This window comes from Thermobia domestica, chromosome 13, assembly GCF_964235325.1.
Source record: "Thermobia domestica chromosome 13, izTheDome1.hap1.1, whole genome shotgun sequence".
Lineage (NCBI taxonomy): Eukaryota > Metazoa > Arthropoda > Insecta > Zygentoma > Lepismatidae > Thermobia > Thermobia domestica.
Window position 1 is genome coordinate 182279370 of NC_137466.1, and position 23271 is coordinate 182302640.

Consider the following 23271-nt stretch of genomic DNA (forward strand, 5'->3'; position numbering starts at 1 on the left):
TAAGTTAGTTGCACCACTTCAATAATAATGCAAAATTCACAACAATGTATAATTCTATATTCAAACTCAAACAAGATTTACGTACAATCATTTATTAAGCTGCTGTTATCCATTGCTTATACTATATAGAGACGACTTCCATATCTTCTTTTCCATAATAGTATCTTCCAAAATACAGAAGTTATTGCCACAAGAAGCCTGAATAGAATTTTTCAGAAAACTTCTCTGTACATTTTAACAGATAAGTTATTTTTTTTAAATATAGATATAATTAAAAATATGAGAGCCACATAACGACATCCCACACCTTAACACTGTGCACCTGTTCAACGTGGCGAAGCAAAATACAGGCGTCATCCAGCTTAGTGCCACGGGCGAGAGAAGTGAATGCGGGCATTGTGATACTGCATACAGAAGCAGGATTCTTTTGGAAAGAAAATATCCAATCTCTTCATAATCAACTCTATTCTAGTATCCCATACCTACGCTCTGTAATCGCTCACGCCACACCACCTTTCGCTTACCATTTAAATATGACTGACTGGTTTTCACTTGCTGTCACTATATGACATAACTGGTACTTCTTCGTGGCACTTATACTAATGAACTGTAACCTTCCATGCTCCACGCACTGTAAATTTGGACTTCCAACGATGTCGTCTTAGTGTTGCACTTTTAATGGAGAACAGTAACTTTCTCATACATCCTTAAAGAGTGATGATTCTTAAAGTTACGTGTAAGATACAAGTGTACAGCATATATACGCAAGAATTTAAAACTTACATCAAACTGCATCTTCAAAGTACGAAATAAAGTACAGATTTCAGCAGTAAATGCAACATTGAATTCAGCCAAATGATAAATAGAAAACTCATGCACACTCAGCATTGTTCGTTGTGGATACTGCCTATGACTCAGACAATTGTATCTCATTTCGTGTCGTTTTTCTCACTTGTTTAATACCAAGTACCATGCATAACAGAACGCACGTTAGTCATCAGGCTGCATGAGTGAAATCCTTAAACGCTCCTACTGACCTGCGATGATGGCAGCACTAGAAAAGTTACAAAGTTATGAAACGAACATGGAACACCTGATACAAAGTATAGCGATGTGCAAAGTACCCCATTCTCATGACTTGGATAAAGGATAATTCTGGATGTTGATTTGTTCAGAAAGTAAACGATAATTCTTTATTATTTATTTATATTGTATTATACATTTTGTTACAAATCTTTCCAGTTTACACAACTTTACCGTTAAGATTATTACCAATTTTACAAAGAATCTAACAAAATCTCGTTTCCTTGGGACATTTACATTACTTCAAAAATTAGATCTGAACACATTGCCCCTACCTGGAATTCGAAAATAATTCACATCTGGTGCCAACTAAACAAAAATAACTTAGACATTGACAAACTACACAAGCCAAAATACATTTTCAAATATCCTTGTCCTAAAATTCAAGTATTATACCTGCAAAAGAGTTTCCAAAAAAGATAACCAGGTAAAGAACAAATTAAAGAAATTGTTTATTTCCACAATAATCAGTACTGTGAACAAAGTTTTTTTTTTTTTAATAGGCAGCAAATACAGGGACAATGATTAAAAGGAATCAAAAAACTAAATTAAATCACTGAATAATTTCCAGCAATTGTTCTCTAAATAATGCAAAACTTAATAGATGTTAAAGTAAGAATTCGGTAACCGTAATAAAAATGGTGCTGACTACATATCTAGAGGAAGAATATATTTAACTAAAGTAATATGCAGACACAAGGTAAGCCACTTTTCTTACATATGTGCCCTATAACTTCTACAAGTAGATATGTTTCACTACCTTGTTATTTCTTTTTTTCAATAGTTTACCTAATATCGTGTGTTTTGGATTCCATCTTAAGTGCGGTCTATTCCAAGTACCATCGTTCCTATTAGTTACTTAAAAATGAACGGTAACTTTATTCGTTTTGTTCATTATGGTATGTAAACTAGTTTATAGGCGATCTAACAGTTACATAGAGACTATGATCGGACATAACTGTAAATGTGTTTGGTATGTACGTCATCAGATCACTATAACGAAGCCAAACAGATTCATTCTTTTTTGAAACTTTATATGCAAAGAAGTGTAGGTCAAAATCATTAGTTTCGAACAAAGAACATAATAAAAATATTCTTTCATCGTCAGTAACCCATATATCCGTTATTTGGACAAATATAGGTAAACAGTTTTCAGTGCACAGATCAACAGTAACAACAGAAGAAACATCTAATTTAACACCTTTAATTCTTACCCAGGCTACAGAATATATCACAGGATTCGATGTCAGAAAAAAACTTTTGTTTCAGCAAACTAGTGATGATAGTTTCCACTTTTCGCTTTTTTCCACAAATGAAAGAGCACACAGGTTTATTTTTTAAAATCATGTCGTTCAATATTAGTTGGTTTTTCATTGCAATTGTTTTGCATATGTTCACACGGCTCGAAGACGCCCTGGCAGCAATTTTAGAAATTTTATGTTTGGCCTCAAACCTCATTGTCCACACTTGGGTCAAAGGTCCAAACTTAAGAAGCATACTAGGATAGTGTAAAAGAAAATGGAATTTTGGTTTTAGCGAACTTTTAGTAAGGTTGCAATATGTCTCATTAAGATCTGCTATTAAATATGTCAGTTGCTCAGACGTATCATTATAAACCCTCTTATTTAACAATCTATCCAATATTCTACGTAACGCTGTATACAAATTACACACTTCATTTTTTCTTGGAACATAATAGCCAAAAAGTAAACCAAAATACCTAACTAATGTAACCATTTCAGAAGCAGACGTTCTAAGTTTCAAGTTGGATCCTTCCACTGTTAATGCATTCACAGGTTTGGACGAAGAATCCGGACCGTAATCAAAATTAAACAATCGAGCTTGTACAATATTCAATGGAACTAGTTTCGTCTCTTGAACTAAATAAGTAATAACAAAATTCATTACGTAACGACAACAACCTTCTAAGTAGTCATGTAAAATATCTACTCCTACATTATCAAAAAGTTTAAATCCATTTAAATTAAGGAAAACACATTTCTCCTTGATACCTGTTCTCGACGTATCATTTAAGAGTAAATGTTGCTCATAATTTTCTATGCTCCTCAATGACGTTTTATCTTCATACAACATACTTTGCATCTGCTGTTTGCTACAAGTACAGATTCTACAGTAATAATTTGCCACAAAGTTCTCCACAAAACCCAATATGCCATTTAAGGCTAAATTATCGCCACATAAACACACAACATGAAACTTAATAGCTCCGCTGAAAACATCGGTGGCCACTGATACACCCGTATGGTTTAATTCATTGAGTATTTCAATTATTTTTTGGAAAACTATGTTGTTTCCAAATTTGTTCCTGTCAGATGAATGGAACAATGCGAGAAGGAAAATGTGATTCAAAAGGGAAGCGTAGTGAGTGGGGAGACAGGGCAACGACAAGTAAATTGCACCTAATTTATGAATAGTAGCATGACTACCAAGAGGATTCCCAATCTCAAAATCGTCGAAATACAGTATCATGGGAAGGTGAAGGTAATTTTCTTCACTTGTGTTCAGTACATCTTTCCAAATTTTCGCCTGCACAATGTTTTCTAAACAGATTGCATCATTTTCTAAATACTTTAAATATTGTAAGGTTTCAAATAAGACTATTAATTGAAAAAAATTTTTGAAGAACAACATTGATAGGTATAAGCTGCATTGTACAAGGTATAGATACAAAACCGACACCATCTCCTGAACGTTTGGACTCCATACGTTGCCCAATTGTAATTTCTATGGGAGCAATGTACGTTTCCAAACGTTCAAAGAATTGAAGACGTTTATATTCTGAACGAAGATCCGTTACACATGCAGCATGTGATGACAACACTTTTTCGAAGCATTCTTGAATGTATCTTGGAACATTATCTCTACCAACCATATTATAAAATTCGGTTTCAAGAATATTTTTTGAGGCATGTAAAAAATTATTCAAGTTTTCCACAATGAACTGAATTGTAGAACGAGGAATAAGTGGCATTGCATGCAGTGATGATACAAATTGTGCTATAGCGTTTTCTTTGGTTATTTCATGAACAAAATCTTGCGTGGGTGTAGAAGGGGTATCAGAAAGTACAATATTTAGGTTTGATTGGGAATCAATGACTGATGGGGACGAAGTACATGTTGAATGGACTCTAACTAAGTGTCTTTTAAGAGTAACTCCCGATGAAAAGAGGCGAAAGCACCTTCTTTCACCGCAACGGAAATCCCTCGTACCAGTAGTTAACTTCCTGCAGTAAATTCTCATGTGCTTTATTAAGTTAGATACTACAGGGAATTTCTTCGCACATCCGTAACACGTATACCTTTTATGTAATAGTTAAGAGGCAAAGATCCGCTAGTAAGTTCCTCACTGCTTGATTTATACGATCGAATTTTGTTTCTATGTTGTAAAATCCTCTCTGTATGACGAGCCAAATATCTGATGCTTCTTCTGGGTATTGAGCACCAACGGACTGAAAAATTTTGAAAGCAACATCTACAGCTTGGATTACACTGTGCATGGAATAATATGTGTTATCCACTACAACATACACTCCCTTCACTTCCGTAAGATTGTCACCAACAAATAACACAAGGGGCTGGAAAGACCGTCCAAGACGTTGGAGTTTGTTCCTTCGGGATTCAACGCACACCTGTACGTCATCTCCTGATGCAACTTGAGTTATGAATCCATCTCTTATTTCTGAGCGCGATGGTTTCCATGTTGTAAATCCTCTCTTCCGTCTGCAGGGCGGAATTCCAATTATGTAAGGAATTAACAAAAGGGCCACTAGACTCCTTGAGTCAGGATCTTGATCTGAAAAGAACAACAGTAGTTATAATCGGGTCGTTCAGTGTGAAAGTAAACTAGAGCTAAATTATAATCGACACTTCTGAGTATTTCAGTTACCGGTAACTGACAAACATTGGTGATAACTAAGAGGGAACTAATTGAAAGAATTAAATAAAATCACTATTGAATGATGCGAAGAATAATTTCAGAAATACGAAGATAAGCGACCAGCTGATATTTACTGATAACACCAGTCATAGTAAAGAAAAATTACACGCTATTATGGTTGGATGTCGAAACATTTTCTCATTCTATTTTTTACCTACTATGACTAATATGGTTTTATTATTCAATGATTTCAAGCCAAGAGTTCCAATGAGTTATCTTAACACTTAATTAACAACTAGCTTCAAAATATATACCAGTGTATTGTTTAGGTCGAACTAAATCCTAGTATTATTTGACAATATTCCTTAGTCTATGAACATGTATGTGAAACTAAGCTATTTTATTGTAAAAGTGAAGGTTCACTAGTTTTCTGTTTAATTTCAGTTCTCAGTCTCTTGATTGCATTACGAATTCAGCACATGCTAAATAGCTCATTATGAACATATGTCATCCCTAGTTTTAGCTTCTAAAATCCATTCAATATCCAAGTTAGTACTTTCTAAATATATATAATTGTCCTTATTTTCTACTCTGCTGATCATGATCGTAAGTTTTCATATATGTTTTATTTACATTTTTGTTTAATGTTACACGGTAATGTTCATTAGGGTAAAAGACAGAACGACGGTAAACTAAAGTGAATGTTAAACTAAACTTTTTTGTGTGCTCTCACTGGGAATTGAACTCGAGACCACGTGCATCAAAGACGCACACACTAGTCACTAGATCAACGGAGAGGCTCTCGCCAAATGGCTTTGTGGTGAACAGTGTGCGTGGGTTTTCTCGACTTCTTAAACAATTTTACCATTTTGTTCACCACCATTAGCACAGTCTCCTTTAGCCTTGGTGCATAACGTCGAAGCCAATATCAACAGTACTGCTTCAATCAACGAAATTTCATCTGGCATCCAAAGCCTTCCTTAGAATAGAAATAATGTGACAACGAATTTAATATAAGTTCCGTAATACAACAGAACGATTAAACAAATGCCATACAAATAAGGAGCAGAAACATAAGTGTACATGATAAGGAATAATAACTTTCGCATTTTGTTTTAATTTAAGATGAAACTTCATTCCTTTTCAAAGAATGATAGTTACTGGTCTAGTTGGAAAACTAGTTTATACCGCTGTGGGCCTACCAGTACCTTACCCACTCTGTGTAAGAGAGGAATAATTTTTAAACTCTTGTAAAGTACCCAGAAACAAATATATTTCGTGCTTAGGGAGCCTTTCATGGAAGCCTTTGAACAAAAATAAATAAATAAAAATAAATAAAAATAAAAAATACAAAATATTACCTACTTGTGATATGACCCACTTAAGCTGTATTAGAAATATGTAGTGTTAGGACAGAGTGGGTCCAGGTAACATGATTGTCTATGCTCGAAACGCAACTTTCAGAGATACTTCAAAATTCAAAGTAAAATTGAATTTGCATTACCTCTAATTTGTCCTATGTAATTTGAAATTTGATGCTTTAATTCTGGATCCCTGGAAGTCTTTATGCGTTCTTCAGCGATATTGATTATTCTATCTCGTACTGCCACTATAGTACTGAAGAAACAGTTGTCCTTCTCTGGATAGAGGTACGAAAAATCGTGTAACAGCTGAAAAGAAAATTGTAAACATTAAAACACCAATGGAGCAAAAAAAAAAAAAAAAAAGTACATATGTTCAACCAACAGCGATACATACACGTACCAGTTGGACAGTCTTACGATTAATTTTTGCAGCTATTTCACAAATATTTTTGTTTATTATTGTTAATCAATATGAGATTGAAGGTAATATTTTGCAAGAAATTAATACTGTAAGAAATCCACCCACAGGTGCAATGTTGTAAGCCACAAACTTACCCGGGGATCAAACTAAGAACCCATGCACGAGAGTTAAGTACTACTGAGCCACCTAACCTAGCAACAAAACAAGTTTTAGTCTCAAGACCTGTAAAGTATTACAATCATTGAACATCTTAAAACTATTTTATTTACCTTGATTTGCAATGACTTAATGCACTGACTATGGTTTAATTCACTTATTTCATATGTAATTAGCATAATATTTTCTATCGTTTTATGGTTTTATTGTATTCTATAGGTTTATATTCGTATCATTGAATTACACGACCAAGAGTTGTATTATTGATTTTAGTTCTAAGCACGTTATTAAAGATTATTATTATTATTATTAAACAAATTGAGTCACACATTTATAAATTATTTATGTCAATTAAAATGTATTAAAATATATTATGGCACAAGTACATGGATTTTAGTTCTGTGTGTATGAAGTTATACTTCAGAACACATAAAATAAATATACTTTTGTTATAATAAGTTAATAAATAATTCTAGTTATACCTCCAATGTGACATTTGTGTCTGTTTCACTGGTTCGTGGAGGAATAGTTGTTAATGCAAGTCATTTCTTCATTGAATGGTTGAAGTCTCCTTTTTTGACGCTTTAATTTCAGGCTACGTCTAAAACTACAACTCTCACAAATACAATGGAATTGGAAATGAACTCTAAGTAATTTCAGTAGAGAAGAATGTTTCAAATTTCACTAATAGCTGAGAGAGGTTATTTTCATAATATCCTTGCAGGAAGCATTAGCAACGTTACGGATATTGTAAATGGGTTCTTGGCCTCTGTGATAATTTGACTACCTTATCACTAAATTCCGGAACACTTTGCGAAAGACATAGTATTACAGTCATGCAAGTTGTTTTAATCCAACAACTTTCGAAAAAAAATTACAGGAAATTAAATACTGTACAAGTATATGAGGAAGCATCAACAAGTTCGTACAATCACCTAGAATGACGAACAACAACCCCCCTTGGACATGCATTTTATAGTTACGTCCACGTATGTGAACCATGAACATGGACTAGTTACAACTTTTTCCAGATAAACCTCTGAATGTGCGATGATTGGCAAGCTTGAAGCATGAAGCGTCATTAAATTCCTCCATCTGCAGGGGAAATCACGAAAGTAGATTCATGAAGAGAAGTCTGAGGATGAAACCCCATCCTATGAAAGGATCCAAGTGGAAACCAATTCCAAACTTACAAATGACCACCGCGGACGTCTGTAGATCTGGAAGAATCTTTCATGAATGATGTCGCCTTGATAGAGAAAGTTGAGATAATGGAAGACAGGAGGATTACCATTGAAAATGTTCTGTGTGCATAGATATGGATATGGGTCTACCTGAAATAATACTCACAACCAGCTGCATTTTCAGGAAGTGTCAATACGATGAGTGCCACGACTGCTCATTCCAGAAGGGATCGCGACGACGCTGCAAAGAAATGTTGCATCGCTGTGAGATGAAGAGGACCTTCTAGGCAGACTAATGACAACTGACGAACGCTAGGTTTATTTTTATGATCCATAAGCAAAGGAAATGAGCAAACAATGGAAACACCCCTCCTTCCAACCCTTAAAAAGACAACACAGAAGTCGGCCGCCAAAGTGATGCTTTTAGTTTTCTGAGACTGAAGGGGTCATCACGAAGATTACCTACGACAGAAACTAACTATTACCTATTATTCCCATCTCCTGACTAAGTCACGAGAGGAATTGAAGAAACGTCGTGGAGTGGCCACACAAGGGGTTCTACTGTTGGCAGACAATGTACGAGCTCGTGTCCATGAAGGCAGTGGAATTAGGATATGAAAGGTTGACCCACCAAAGTGACCTTTCTCTTCTCACAAATGAAGCATCCACTCAGAGAATGTTATTTTGACAGTAGGAAAGACGTTATTTCTGAGGAACTATGGTTTCAAAGCCAAACTGCAGACTTTTACAAAACAGGCTTACGGAAAGTGCAGAACCGCTGGCAAAAATGTGTCGCTAGGCACAGTGACTATGTAGAAAGGTACTAATACCATCCTTGTTGCAGTTCTCCTGAGAACTTTGACACCCCCTCGGCACGCAGAAACAGGGATAAAGAGTTCAATAATGTCTTACAATAGGTAAACGTTTACGTGACAGTTTTCACCTTGACAAGGCACATTGGTGTGCCGCGACACACTAGTTGCTGAACACTGCTCTAGAAGAATTTAGAATCGTACAATCATCGTATTTTGATAAACATCTTAAATGCTGAGAGTTGGGGACACCCAATATTGATTAATTTCTCATATATAAACGTACAACACTTACTAATTGAAATCCTTGAGGTTGTTTTAGAGCAGGATATTTGTTAAAATAGTCCACGACAGTTCCTGCACCATCTTCGACTTCCCGCATGCGATTGAGGACTGTGTCGTTCCAATTTATTTCAACTAGTGCCCATGGATCGATACTGTTCTGAAGCCACTGAACTTTTTCATCCACAATTGGCTCATCTAGAAAAGAAAATACACAGTATAAATGACTAAAATATAAAGATAAGGAACTGTACGGTCTACTGGAGTTGACTTTGGTATTTCAAATATTTCCAGTATTCTGACCGAAAAATGTTTAGAAAACTATGGTGAACCAAAACAACGTGAGTGCCACATACGACTGTATGCTATGGTATTGAATGGCCTGTAAAATGTTACACAAGCAGTCTTCTGTATGCTAATAGAAAAATCAAACTAGTGGACTAAAACAACAACCAGAAGAGTTTTCTGGACCTTTTTTTCCACTCAGAATGCCTTTCAATCCACTTTTTTGGTGTGTTGGTCCTCCACTCCTCACAGCAAACTTTTCTCAGCTAGTTCACCGTATTACATATTTTTACAGTCTCATTACATTTGTACAGAAACAGTCAAGACCAACTAATTACAAATATCAGAGTAACGTGTTTAATGTTCACATTTAGGTGTGCTACTGTCTTGATACTGCAAAAATATTACATGAACGTAACTATATATAAAATTTCTATATACTAACTATATACTATTTGCTTTCTCGAACTAGCTAGGTTTCTGATTAGGTTACCAGTTATCTCTATCACTACCTACACCCAGATGAAGGGGCTGCCATCTTGAAGCGTCTCAAAAGGAATTTTCCAATATTACACAATTTTCAATATATTTTCAGTATTTTCGTTATCGATATAAATTTCCAGTTGCTTTCCAGTATTGCAAGTATCAGTTAACACCCTGTATACTGTAGCTCGAAACCTGAAGAGGCCGCAGTGGCTCAGGGGTAGAGCATTCATCTTCTGTGCGTGAGTCCCAAGTTCAACCAAGCTCGCGCCTAGTGGGCTTTGTGTTGAACAAACACTGAAGAGTTCTCCAGCTTCCTGCCACTTTCTTCACTTCATTTCATTCATTCTTATTAGTGCAGTCTCTCTTAGCCTATGACAACTGTGGAACGTAAAAAAAAGATTTCTGTTTTGAAGATTGCAGCCAAAAACTGAGCTGAACAACGAATTCTCTCAACCATCCGAAAAGCCTCATTAAACATCTTAGTACTACTAATTAAGCAGACGTTTATATCAGTTATGTCAAGTTTACAGAAAAGTACTGAAGTTAACATGTTTTCTATCAGGTATGCCGCAAAGCCCAGTGGCATATTATGTTGTACCTCTAAACAATGAACAGGGAAAAACCTATAGCACAAGTGAAGAACTAATCGATACTACTAACTACGTTCTAAATCCTGCCATTTAAATTATAAAAATGATTTTAGTCATTAACACAATGTTTATTGTGTGTGCTGTTATGCTAAAAAACACCATTTCTTACTTTCGAAAAATATTGTTTTTCCTGTAATTGATTAGTAGTGATTAGTTAAAAGTGTAAAGCGAAATCCAGTAACTATTTATTGATCGAGTGATCCATATCTAGTCATATTTTCAGGTAGAGTGACATGCAAAGTTAGATGCCAAATCCGCCTGACATTGCTATTACAAGTTTATCAATCACTGATTAGAGCTGAATTTTAATAAAGCATATTTCCCTACACCTGTAGATAATACGAAGTTTTAAAACTAATTTTATCGCACATCATTAGTTTAGATACGCCAGTAAAAGTAGTTTATGCAATAATTCACCTGAGTAGGCTTCACGGTATAAAAACCAGTAATACTGTACAGTACCCGTGGGTAAGAAGTTTGCGTACGTGCCTCTGGCGTGGGAAATCCGGGTTCGATTTCTGGCGGAAGTTCGGATCCTACTTTAAACTGTAGGTCCAAGTCTCATATAGCCCCGCAGCTTAACGGTACGCTAAACTAAAATAAAACCAAACAGCTCCAACTATACCTGGTTTGCACGTTCTATGATTTATCATAGAAGTCATTTATTCTTTAATATTTTAATGATTGGTGTAATATCATTAAGTACTCACTGCATGCAATTTAATAACATTTAGAATAAGTTCGCGTTTCTAATGTCTTGTTACCATGGGAAGATAATAGCTTAGTCATTTCGTTCAGTATGTATTCGTTGACAGAAAATAAGAGTATGTAAATCTAGTACCCAAAACCCATGCCCTTTTAAACTACAAGCTCTGTATGAGCCCTTTCCAGGACTAATTATTATTTGTCATTATATACTTGCTATCATGTAACAAATTACTTTACATACTATCTAAACTACATACTAGCATGAAACGAAAGCTAGTAAATGTAAGATCTATATACCTTCATTTTCTTCCTCTACTGTTAGTACTGAAGATAAATTCGAAGACGTAGAACGCCTTGATGGACAACTCTGAGGTGAGGTGGGATCTTTTAACTCCCGAAGTTTCCTTCTCCGTGTAATGTAAGCTTCGTATAATATTCCGCTAGCATTTCTCTTCGTCTGATATCGTGTTGCAGGTAGCGACGCTGTATAATAAAGAGATGCAGCTTTCTTAGGAAATAGGTCTACAATTTGCTTTGCCAAGGTTGTGAAGTCAAACATCTGGATTTTTCTGTATGGGTTTTCAAAAAGGATGTGCTTAATCAAAAGCCGTCCTACTTCTTTTCGTTGACTTCCGCGCAACAATCCATTGTTTTGTGTTGATGAATTTATTATTGCCTTTCCATCAAGTGTTTCGTTCAGAACATTAAAGACCTGAAACAAAAGATCCGAAAACATTTTCAGTGTGCACTCAGTGGATGTGCTTAAGGAAACAAAGTATTTGAGATTAAATAGACAATATGTTCATTTCTTCAAATACAGTATGAGAACAGGAAGGTCGTCCTGTTCTTTCCTAATCTCAAGACCACAGACCTTTCTAGCACTTATTATTATTATTATTATTATTATTATTATTATTATTATTATTATTATTATTATTTTGTTTTTAGCAATGTATCGTCTTTTTCCCTTCAAATGGTGAAGCAACATTTGCACAGAAGGAATGTCTTGACATCCTTCCTCTGTTTTTTCTGTATTTTAAGACGACAGAATGGCAAGATGGTGCACTGCTAAGTTACATGGTTGCTACTCTCAATTTTTCTACTGATCGTGGTCATATGTGGCACCAATTGAGTGATGCCATTGGGGAGAAGTATGAATGAAATGAACTATGAGTCGTAACATTCACTTGTAAACTCATTACGTTACCTGAAACAAACCCCAGATATCAAGAATATGTATATGAAGGGAGGAAGCAAGTCTCAGAAAATGTCCTAGATACGAAAGCTGTACATTTAAAAAATAAATAAAAGAAGTTAAATGCTCGGCATTGGTAAGTGTAATTTATAAGTGTAGAGTGAGGGTAAATAATAGTATACAAAGACAAACCTTTGATAGGATAATGTAACTAAAGTGAACATAATATGAGTGAAGAATGTGGAGGGACACACCATAAACTTACATAATATAAATGAAAAGCATAAAGAATTTAATTACCATTAGTAAAAGTATGAATTAAAATGTGTATCCCAATATCCATTTACTTTTGAAACTTGTAACAGATTTTTTGTTTATCCAATCCTATTTACTATGATAAATATAGCAACAATAAGCAAAATAGTAAGGGAAATATCGATGGTATTGATACTTACATATAAAGGGTCAAAAGGCTTCCAACAATTTCCATATATCTGGGATTGACTTCCATCTAAATTGGAGGGGGCTTTATTTACACCCTCGTTATGTCCTTCTGCTTCGTAAGTATCTTCAATTTGTCGTCTTTCTACAAGGTCGTTGTCTGTTGCACTTTTAGCTCCTGTAGCTCTTAGAACAGCATCAGATATATCCACTAAGCAGTCTCCATCATTATAGGAATGAACAGAAACCTTAAGGAAATTAAACATTTCCATGTTCAATAACAGATCTACGTTAATGAAAAGATTTCATTTATTATTGATTATACTTCAGGTACACACAACTTCAACTCTGATCTTAACATCATACAAGCAACCTAACATTACCTATACAAAACCCTTAGATGTGGGCCTCAGTTCACAATACGCTGCCTGAAGCTGCTGTGACCAGTAACCAGACGAGAAACCTCAGTGTCGTCTGGAATTAAAGTTTCCCTTTATTTCCGAAAATGAACTGAAATCTAAGTTTTACGTCCCACGATTATGCCGGCTAGACTAAAGGAGACTGATGAGAGATGAGTGAAATGGTGGAATGAAGAAGTTGGGAGGAAACTATAGAACCCCGAGAAAACACACGAGCACGATGTTTGTCCACGACAAAGTCCACACGGCGCGAGCTGGGATCGAACCAGGGTCCTCAAGCACCGGAGGTGAACGCTCTACCACTGAGCCACCGCGCCCCCTTTATTTCTGAGATCCGGGAAGCTGCTGTGACTGCCCCAGTTACCTATCGCCTCTGATTACTTATCCATTAATTTGTATGGTTTAGTTTAATTTGATTTTGTTTCCAGTTTAGCGTCTCTTTCAGCAGCGAGGTTATATGAGATGTGGACCTACATCTTAACATGGAATCTGAACCGCATGCGCTCCTGTCGTTACATCGTCAGTGTGCACAGAAAAACAGAACAAAACTATTTCCTACGGCTTTCATTGATGAAAATAGCAGTCAAATGACTATCTTTATTTTTCTTTTATTGTCTTGCATGGCGGTGTGGACAATCTTACTGATGGTGGATAATAGGGATATTAATAACTGTCCACCCAGAGCGAAGTGTAAATGACGTATATGAAAAATCTAGATTCCGTTTAAGGAAATTATACAAATGTAAGGTATGTTGCAAAATTATGCAGAAGATGCAAACATGTTATGTAACTTTAGAAAACTTATGTCATGGATGGAATACACGATATGTAGAGATGGACAAGGAGAATATATATACAGATAGTTCACTCATTTCACGGCTAGGCAAACTGAAAAAAACAGCCAAAATACGATAATGACTATAGCAAAATGAAACGAACGCAATACAAATGCCAGTTCTATGAGCAATTGCGTAACACCATCTTGAACACCCGATCAAACATGCTGTCTAGCAGCGTTACATCAATTTGATTTCATGCAGCGATGATGGCATCCTGCAATTCGCAAACACTGTTGTACTGGGTACCGTTGGCGTATACTGAGCGACACATTTCCCATAGGTTATCCATCGCTTTTATGTCTGTGGAATTGGAAGGCCAAGCAAGGACAATCACGTCTTTCTCACGAAACCAATCCCTGGTGGTTCCAGCAACGTGGGCAGTAGCATTGTCCTGTTGGAAGATCCACTCGGGACCAGCAATTCGCGCGACAAATGGCAACAAATTGTCTGCAAGTACTGTTTGGTACGTGGTTGATGTCAGAATTTTAGAATATGCGAAGTTTGTAGTATCATAATAACCAAAGTCCTCCCATATTACAGACTCATCCGTACTGTCGCTTAGAGAACATTTGTTCCTCCTTCCGCAGTAGTACAGTCAGCCATCGGAACAACCCAAATTACATTTATTTTTGTCACTGAAGATGACACGACGCCAATTCTGCTTCCAGGTCACATGTGTTTTGGTCCAGACCAGCAGTCGCTCCTTGTGATGCACCGTGGGTCGTGGCTGACGCTTGTGTTTCTTATATCAGAGATGATTGCAGCATTTCACAGCTCTTGATAGGGCAGATTTATGTACATGAATGTTAGGGTCTCTTGCCAACTGTGTAAGAGATATTCCACCACAACTTAGCTTTCAAACAACTTGTCTTTCCTGTTGTGGAGTTAGTGTATGCGGCCTTCCTGATTAGTTCCTTACTCCATACCGCATCCCAAGTTTAAGAAAATTGTTCACGACACAAGCAGTCCGTCCACTTCGACATGCAATTTCATTAACATACCTTCTTTATATGCCACTATTTGCCCCTTTTCGCACTCAGACAATACTTTGTTACGGTCCATTACGCTTCTTACTCGCCACCTCACACAAGCGTCCTCGTCGTAGCACTCACTACCTTAACTTCTATCACTCGTTTGCTAAACATCTCGCATTCTCGTCCAACGCCCTCTATGTTCCGTAGCAGCGACCAAACTACGTGATATGCTAAACATGTCTGCGTTCGTATCATTTTACAACATTTCTCTTGGGCTATTATTCATTTTCGTTTCGCCCTGTCGTCTATACGTATCTATTCCTGCAATACCTGTTTTCGTGTAACAAATACAACAGTGTCACTTATTATACCTCTCATTTTCAGTTTCCTTTATGATCATATAATATGACGATATCTTGTACGGATCGTGTCATTTTGCAACGCACCTTACAATATACAAAATATAAATCTAAAGATGGTATAAGATTTAATCCTAATTACTATTGTTAGTATCATTGAAATTATAATTATATAGTACTAATATTACGTCAACTTAGTATACTGACCATAGATCCGGTTGTTAAACTATTTGAATGGCTCCACTGTGCAAAAGTTTGAGAAAGCTTAAACTAAGTCTAAATGGCTGTTAAGATGTTATTTAAAGTGTTAGGTCCTCTTTTCAAGTAAAATTGCTAACGTTTTTCAATCACTTATTCAAAATACATACACTTCCCACCGAAGAGTTATCAGTAGCATTCGATGGGTTAACCCACGCCTTCCACTTCTCCCGAAACTTAGCTCTCAATCCAACAAGGGGTATCAACTGATTCAAATCACTTTCTGTTAACAGCCGCAAAGCGGGTACATCGACGAGATTTTCTATTTAAAAAAATGAAATTAAATTTACATTTAGTCATACATACAATCAAAACAAACTAAAGTACACACACACACACATCTATTTATCTTTTATATTATATATCTATTTATCTTTTATATATATATATATATATATATATATATATATATATATATATATATATATATATATATATCGGGTGTTCTAAAAATAGAGCCCACGGAACACAGAGCATTACTCTACAAGTCAAAGTAAAGCACAAAATATATATATTTGTATACTTTTGGAGTTATCGTCTGGAGTCACACATTGCACTATGTGCCAACGTCGCAAATAAAAAAAAACTAATTAGATCTATCCAGGGGCGGATCCAGGGGGCGATCGCCCCCCCCCCCAGAAGAGGAAAATTTCTTATTTTATATATATAAATAAAAATCATCCCAAAGTTTGGAGCCCTTAAAAGTAGCAGTATGACAATCCACCGCCCTCCTCAGAAGTCGGTCCTGGATCCGCCCCTGGATCTATCAATCTATCAAATAGTTATATCGATTCTTTCCAGATGGCAGCTAAAGTCGATATTGACACTAGTATCACTTATTAGTGTAGTAATCGATTCAACTGCTTGTATTCATAGTGTAATGCTAATGGCTCCAAGTTAATCTGCGACGTTGCCACATTGTGAAATTTTGATCCCCATAGCGGCTGAAGGAGGCCCCGCAGGGCATTTCATCATACAACATTTTCGCTTTATTTTGATCTGTAGGAGAGTGATCTGTGGTCCGTTGGCGCCATGTTTAGAACACCCGAGATCTTATATTACATATCTATATATATATATATATATATATATATATATATATATATATATATATATATATATATATATATAACCTTCTTTCTATACTGTTATTGCTATTTCACTTTTTTGAACATTCAGTTTGTTTCCTGCAAGTTCAAAACAATTTGTAATTTATCTTTAGATATTACCTACACGTTAATAGCGCAGAACATGTTTAGTAATATACTCACAAGCAGCAAAATTAATCCTGTTCATTTAATCACAAAAATAACCAATATAAAGGACGAATAGAAAACTGGAAGCAAGGTACCAGTGAGCAGAAAATTAGTTTTTTTTTTTTTTTTTTTTGGTATAACGTTCCAAGATTGTGCTCTTTAGACTAAAGGAGGCGGATGATTAATTGTAAAGTCAAAGTAGTGAATGATCAAGGAGTGAATTATTGTGAAATAAAATTATTTGCTTTCCCAACAAAAATAGATTCTACATTGCCCACGTACACTAAAGGGAAACGCACTGGCCAGTAGACCAGAACGGGGGGTGTGGTTCAGTGAATATTGACATTATTCCTACGAATTCCTCAGTATTTGACATTCCTACGAATACAGCGTTTTGTGCACAACAATTGTCCCGGAACTCATATAAAGCGTATCACTTTTATTAGGGTGTCTGCATGCAACGATTTGATTGTTTAACTTCATTGGCGTAGTCCTTAAAGTAAAATGTATGAACATTTATGTTAATAGGATACAATGATGCATTCTATTTCAGAAAGAAAATAGCCAAATATTAAAAGCGGAAAGGCAAAAAAAGGTTAATCCAAGTCGGAGTAAACGAAACTAACGCTCTATGACGTAACATGGGAATCCTGAAATTCTTCACACCACACTTTCAACAATTTTAAAACAAATATATAAGGTACCATCTCTACTTCTAATTTACATGTTAAAAATTAAACAAAAATCAAAAACTCACAATACTCTACATAAATCCGGAAAACCCTCATGCTACACATGCGCACTGAAAATGCTCTGAAGCAATGACAAATGAGGTGTACGTGAGTGGTTTATGCTTACGCCACCACCACAGAAAACACGTATCATACATTAATATTACGTCAATCAACTGCAATAAAAAAATCTCATTACACAAGATAGGTTAGTTTGCAGTTTAGCATCCCTTTCAGCACAGACGGCATATGAGACGAACTTAACTGCTTAACGTCAGATCCTAACCATAAGACTTTCCACCGATAATTGAACTCAGGTCTTCTACAGCTAAGGTGCGGGCACTAATAGTATGGTGACGAGGAAGTTATACACAAGCGTGTTAACTCTATAATACCAATCAAAACCAGCCGTACTGTAAGTATGCGCTATCTGAAGATCAAATGTTTAGTGGAGCAGAAGAAATAATACAAATATATTATGTAAAGCAGGGCAAAGAGTTTTCTGGCCGTTTCTGATTTGTTAGTTGTATATTTCTTCGAGACATCTGGAACAAAGTTATAAAGAAACACCACTCAAAGTAATAGAACACAAAGAACCATTGTGGTTTCAGACTGCTTAAACTATCATTTATTAACACCATAACTAATTAATGTTGAATATCTTCACAAGAGTAAGTTCACAAAAGAGACTAATAAAACGTAAGATTATCAGTTTAACGTCTCACAGTTATACCAGGTAGGCTAAAGAAAACTGACGCTGACAACAAATGAAATAGTGAAAAAGAAAGTGGGAGGAAACTGAGAAAACCTACTCAAATGATGTTTGTCCAACACAAAGCCCACTTAACGTGAGCTGGGATCAAGCCAAGAATCCAAGCGTCAGAGAGCGCTCTACTACAGCTCCGCGGCACCCAAAACTGAAAACACAGGACAGTACATTTACTTAGAGTAACTGCTAGTCTATTTACTAATTATCTACACTAATGAAATTCACACATATCATGGAACTACTTATTTCACATCCCTCCAAAACCATCCCAATTACAAATTAGGCTTGCTTTGTCCACATGTTCGAAGTGTAGGCGGCTGAGCACGAAAGTAGGTAAGCAGCATACAGATCTACGAACTTATTTTATAACTACAGAGAAAATTCATGGAAACAAAAAGAAAATTGTTTTATGTACTGCTATTCTATGTAGGCTGAAGTTCACAAATGATTAATGAAAACCTCGAGGAACTCCACGGACAATATTGTCCACAACAAACTCGTGACGTTGGATAGAACCAGAATCACTCGCAACAGAGGTAAAAGCACTACCACTAAATAGGTAAGATAAGCTAGTGAATTATAAATAAGCCTTTATAGTGATCAAAGAAAGGCTGCGTTGTTTTTCTTGAGGTAACTCCCGTTTCCTCTCCCTTCATTATTCCCCTATTATCCATCTCACCATTCATTCATTAACATCGATCCTAATCGCAGGATATCAAACTCCCTGCAAATAATTAAAAACAATATTCTCGGGCAAATATTCTGGTAAAAGTAGCTATCAGTTTTCTAGAATATACGAAACGAATTTCATACAGAATTTCCCCACTTTCTTAGCTAGGATGGTAAGGAAGTCCTGTACTAAAACTCCGAGGAATGGACTGTCGCATGTACAGTACAATGTTCGAAAGTAATAACATTCGATTTTGTGCGAAGGTGTGTGAACAACTTTTATATTAGTAGCTGTATTATTATTCTGCACCGACTGTCTTACCAGCAGGAAGTTAATTCTACAATGGTATTCCTTACCCAAATGACATAGCTATGTTTCTTAATATTCTGTGCTAATTTTCATAGTGTACAAAATCATGAGATTAGGGATTGATTTTAAACACAATAGTAATAAATAATGATAGTAATTAATAAAACAAAATATCTAATTTGCGTACCTTGAAACGTGGAAAGTAACGATTGTAATCCCCAGCTTTCCAATAGAGCTTTGATTTCTCCACAGGAAGATTTGTCCATCTCTTTCTTCTCAAGCAATAATGGGATTATAATAATCAGTTGCAGTATAATACAAACCCACTAAGTTAATCATGAAGATAAAAGAATTTGTATTAAATATTAAATTGAATAAAATAGAATTCATTAGTTACAGACAAAGTTGTATCGAAAATCCCGTAAGTCAGAATCTGCTTGTATTAAATGGTAAATTTAAACGAACTACATTATACTACAGTAATAGTGACATCAAATATGTCATAAGATAACGAGTTCAGTAAAAGTATATATAGGGGGATAGGGGTATAACTGTGGAATTAGAGAAATCCATCTGTACATTTTAAAAATATATACAGGGTGTATCAGAAGCCCTCTACCACTCTAACCTACATGGATGAAGGTTTATTGAATGTGAGTTGGGCGATACACTCTAGACCCAGTGAAATACTTGAGAGTACAGGGTGAGGCATAAGTCTTAACACCCCTGTAGCACAGGAACGACTTGGCGTTCACACTTGATTCATGGTATTGTTCGTGTGGGAAATGGACCATAGTGCATGACATGTTGCCCTGGCGGCCATCTTGAAAGCCGCTATCTTGGATCCAACTGGATTTTTAAATGGGAAAGGGGACATGGGTATTGGCACGATCTCAATCTCAGCGAAACAGTGGTGCAGTCCATTTTCACTTACCGTTATTGATTAAGAAGTTATTGCGTCACAAAGGGTGCAAATTTGGCATTACAGCATATTTTTATCTGTTGTTCCAGGTGATGGAAGATGTCGCTAACAATTCCAGAACGAATCGAGACCGTGGAGAAGAGTTGTGGACGATCTGCCAGGGTGAATATGGCTGAGTTTAATGCATCCCACCGAAAGGGGATAACATCTCATACGTAACAGTATTCAAGTTGTTTAAGTTCCATGAGACGGGCTCTGTGATCGACAAGGATCGTCGTATGGCATCTATAACAGGAATCAGTGATCCGTGCTACGATTGCTGCGTGTGAACAAGTGGCACCCATACAAGCAACAATTCCAGCAGCGGTTAACAGAGGGATCCGAACAGACTGATGCCGTTTGCTGAATGGGCCACAGAAAGGTATGATGAGGACCCCATGTTCCCACAACGTGTTCTTTTCAGTGATGCATTATTTTTCGTTCAAGAAGAGGTCAATGAACAAAAGCATAGATACTAGAGTGACCCAGATTGACACCAAGACAGCAAAGAGATTGGTGGGGAAATGGCTATGGTGTGATGTGGAATCTGGGGGACGCATTATTGGACCGTACTTCATCCACGACACCCTGACTAGTGAGAAATATCGTGATCTGCTCGAGAATGAGGTTTTCCCTGCTCTCTTGAAGGAGGATTGATTTCCCCTCCTTTTCCCAGCAAGACGGGGCTACACCTCGCTATGCGTTATGTTCACGCCAATTGTTCGATAGACATTTTTCGGGACATTGGATAGGGCGACGGGAACCGATAGAGCGGCCACCACGATCTCCAGATCTTGCGCCGCTAGACTTCTTCCTTTGGGACCATCTGAAGAACCTGGTTTACCAAGAACCCATCCGTGATATCCACTATGTGATGCAGCGCCTTCTGTAATGTTGTGAAACCGTCGATCCGGACATGCTGTTGCGAGTCAATAAGGATTGGCAGATGCGTCTTGCAGTGCCTTGCTCAAGAAGGACAGCACATAGAGCACATGTTGTAATGCCAAATTTTCCCCCTTTGTGACGCAATAACTTCAAGAAAGATAGGTGAAAATAAACTACACGACTGTTTTCCTGAGATCGAGCTCGTATCAAATGATACCCCACATGCCCCCTTCCCATTTAAAAATCCAAAATTGGATCCAAGATGGCCGCCAGGGCAACAATGTCATGCAATATGGTCAATTACCCACCCGAACAACGTATACCATGAACCAAGTGTGAACGCCAACCGTTCGTGTGCTACAGCGGTGTTACCGCCTTATGTCTCGCCCTGAATATCATGCAGACGATCGCCATCTTGGATTCGCTACTTGAATTCCATAGAACATGAATTGATCAACGTAGGCCAGTTGAATGGCCTGCCCAATTATCAGACCTAACGCCACTTCATTTCTACCTTTGGGGATATGTTAAGTCTATGGTTTGTGCTGTAGACATTTGCAATCTTTGTCATCTGGAACAACGTATCGCAAATTTTACTCGATATTCTGCTTCGTGTCCCAGCAATTGCTCAGCGTGGACATGTGGAACAGGTAAACATATCTTTCAGTTGTCAATAACTTTTCACCAAATTAAGTTATATGAAATTTGATTGCATACTTGACAATCCATACACAATTCTAACTCATGGTCATGTACAGTATCACATTATCCACCTATTGTTAATAATAACACTTTTGAAATCTGGATAGCGGAACAAGATAGCGGCCGCGGCCGTCCGCATGACATACTTCTAAAAGTGTTCCCCTGGACTTAATGTGTATCGCCCATTCCACATTCAATGAAATTATATTCTTATAGATTTTAAAAAGGATGGTAAACTTTTAATACATCCTGTATATTATACAAAATAGTTCTATCAATAGTAAAGTCAAAAACACGTCATATGGTTCGATGTTTCGAAGTAAACCTAATTGGTCCTTCTGAGAAGGACACTTCACTTTTTAAAGTTTAGTATCTTCTTCAGTAGCAAGGGTATATGAGACATGAACCTAGGAATGATAGAACCCGAATCACAATTTTATGTATACTCTACCAGCGAGAATCAAAGCTGTCACCAAGTGTACATACGCGGGCGCAATAGCCGTTAAACCAGTAGATAGTGCTATGTGAGGTACCAAAGCCTCAGATGCATATCCGCAGTGATTTACAGTTCATTTTGAATAACGGAAATGGTCTATTAAACGCCATCTTTACACGAGGCTGGATCGAGCCATAGATGGAGTGGGTCAGTGAGTCGTCGGTCAAGTGGGTGAAGATTTGTGAGTAGATTAGTAGGTCGTGGGTCATCAGGACGTGACCCACTGTGACCCACCACCCACCGTGACCCACCATTATCTTCCTTTTTCATTAGTTTCTATTTATTACCTGAGGTAAGTATATCTAAGTGAAAATGAACTTCAGCCACGTTTGGATATTGATATTTGTAATTGTAATAATAGCAATAGGACTTACTACTTGACATTCGAGACTAGCTGTGCGATTTTAGAAGAGCTGACTATTGGAATAAATATATTTTTAATCACCTGTAATATATGAATTATATACAAATTGAACATCTCAGGAGCCGTTGAACTTACTGAGAGCTGAAATTCAGTATATTAACTATTAAACAGAGCGTGTCCTAGCATCTATTGAAATTCTCTTTTAATGGGGATCGGCTACTATAGGTAGGAAATTCGTAGTGGGTTGATATGTAAAAATAACCGAAAACGATCGATATTAGTTGAGAAATAAATTGAGAAACTATTGAAAAACA

The 23271-nt window shown here is 36.6% G+C and overlaps 1 protein-coding gene across 7 annotated transcripts in view; it reads right to left on the minus strand.

The window, feature by feature from the left end:
- Window positions 1-1668: 1668 nt before the first annotated feature.
- Window positions 1669-23271, minus strand: part of LOC145668838 (uncharacterized) — a 35025-nt gene continuing 13422 nt past the window's right edge. For 2 of the 7 annotated variants that reach the window (XM_081737026.1, XM_081737027.1), the window contains exons 2-8: window positions 19737-19821; window positions 15925-16076; window positions 12980-13213; window positions 11627-12041; window positions 9214-9398; window positions 6486-6651; window positions 1669-4897 (exon numbers count right to left, since the gene is read on the minus strand). In XM_081737026.1, coding sequence (XP_081593152.1) covers window positions 4407-4897; window positions 6486-6651; window positions 9214-9398; window positions 11627-12041; window positions 12980-13213; window positions 15925-16076; window positions 19737-19821 — 1728 coding nt within the window. In that variant the 3' untranslated portion in view covers window positions 1669-4406. Of the gene's footprint in view, window positions 4898-6485; window positions 6652-9213; window positions 9399-11626; window positions 12042-12979; window positions 13214-15924; window positions 16077-19736; window positions 19876-23271 lie in introns of all 7 variants that reach the window. The other 5 variants (XM_081737024.1, XM_081737029.1, XM_081737025.1 and 2 more) reach the window with 4 other exon arrangements.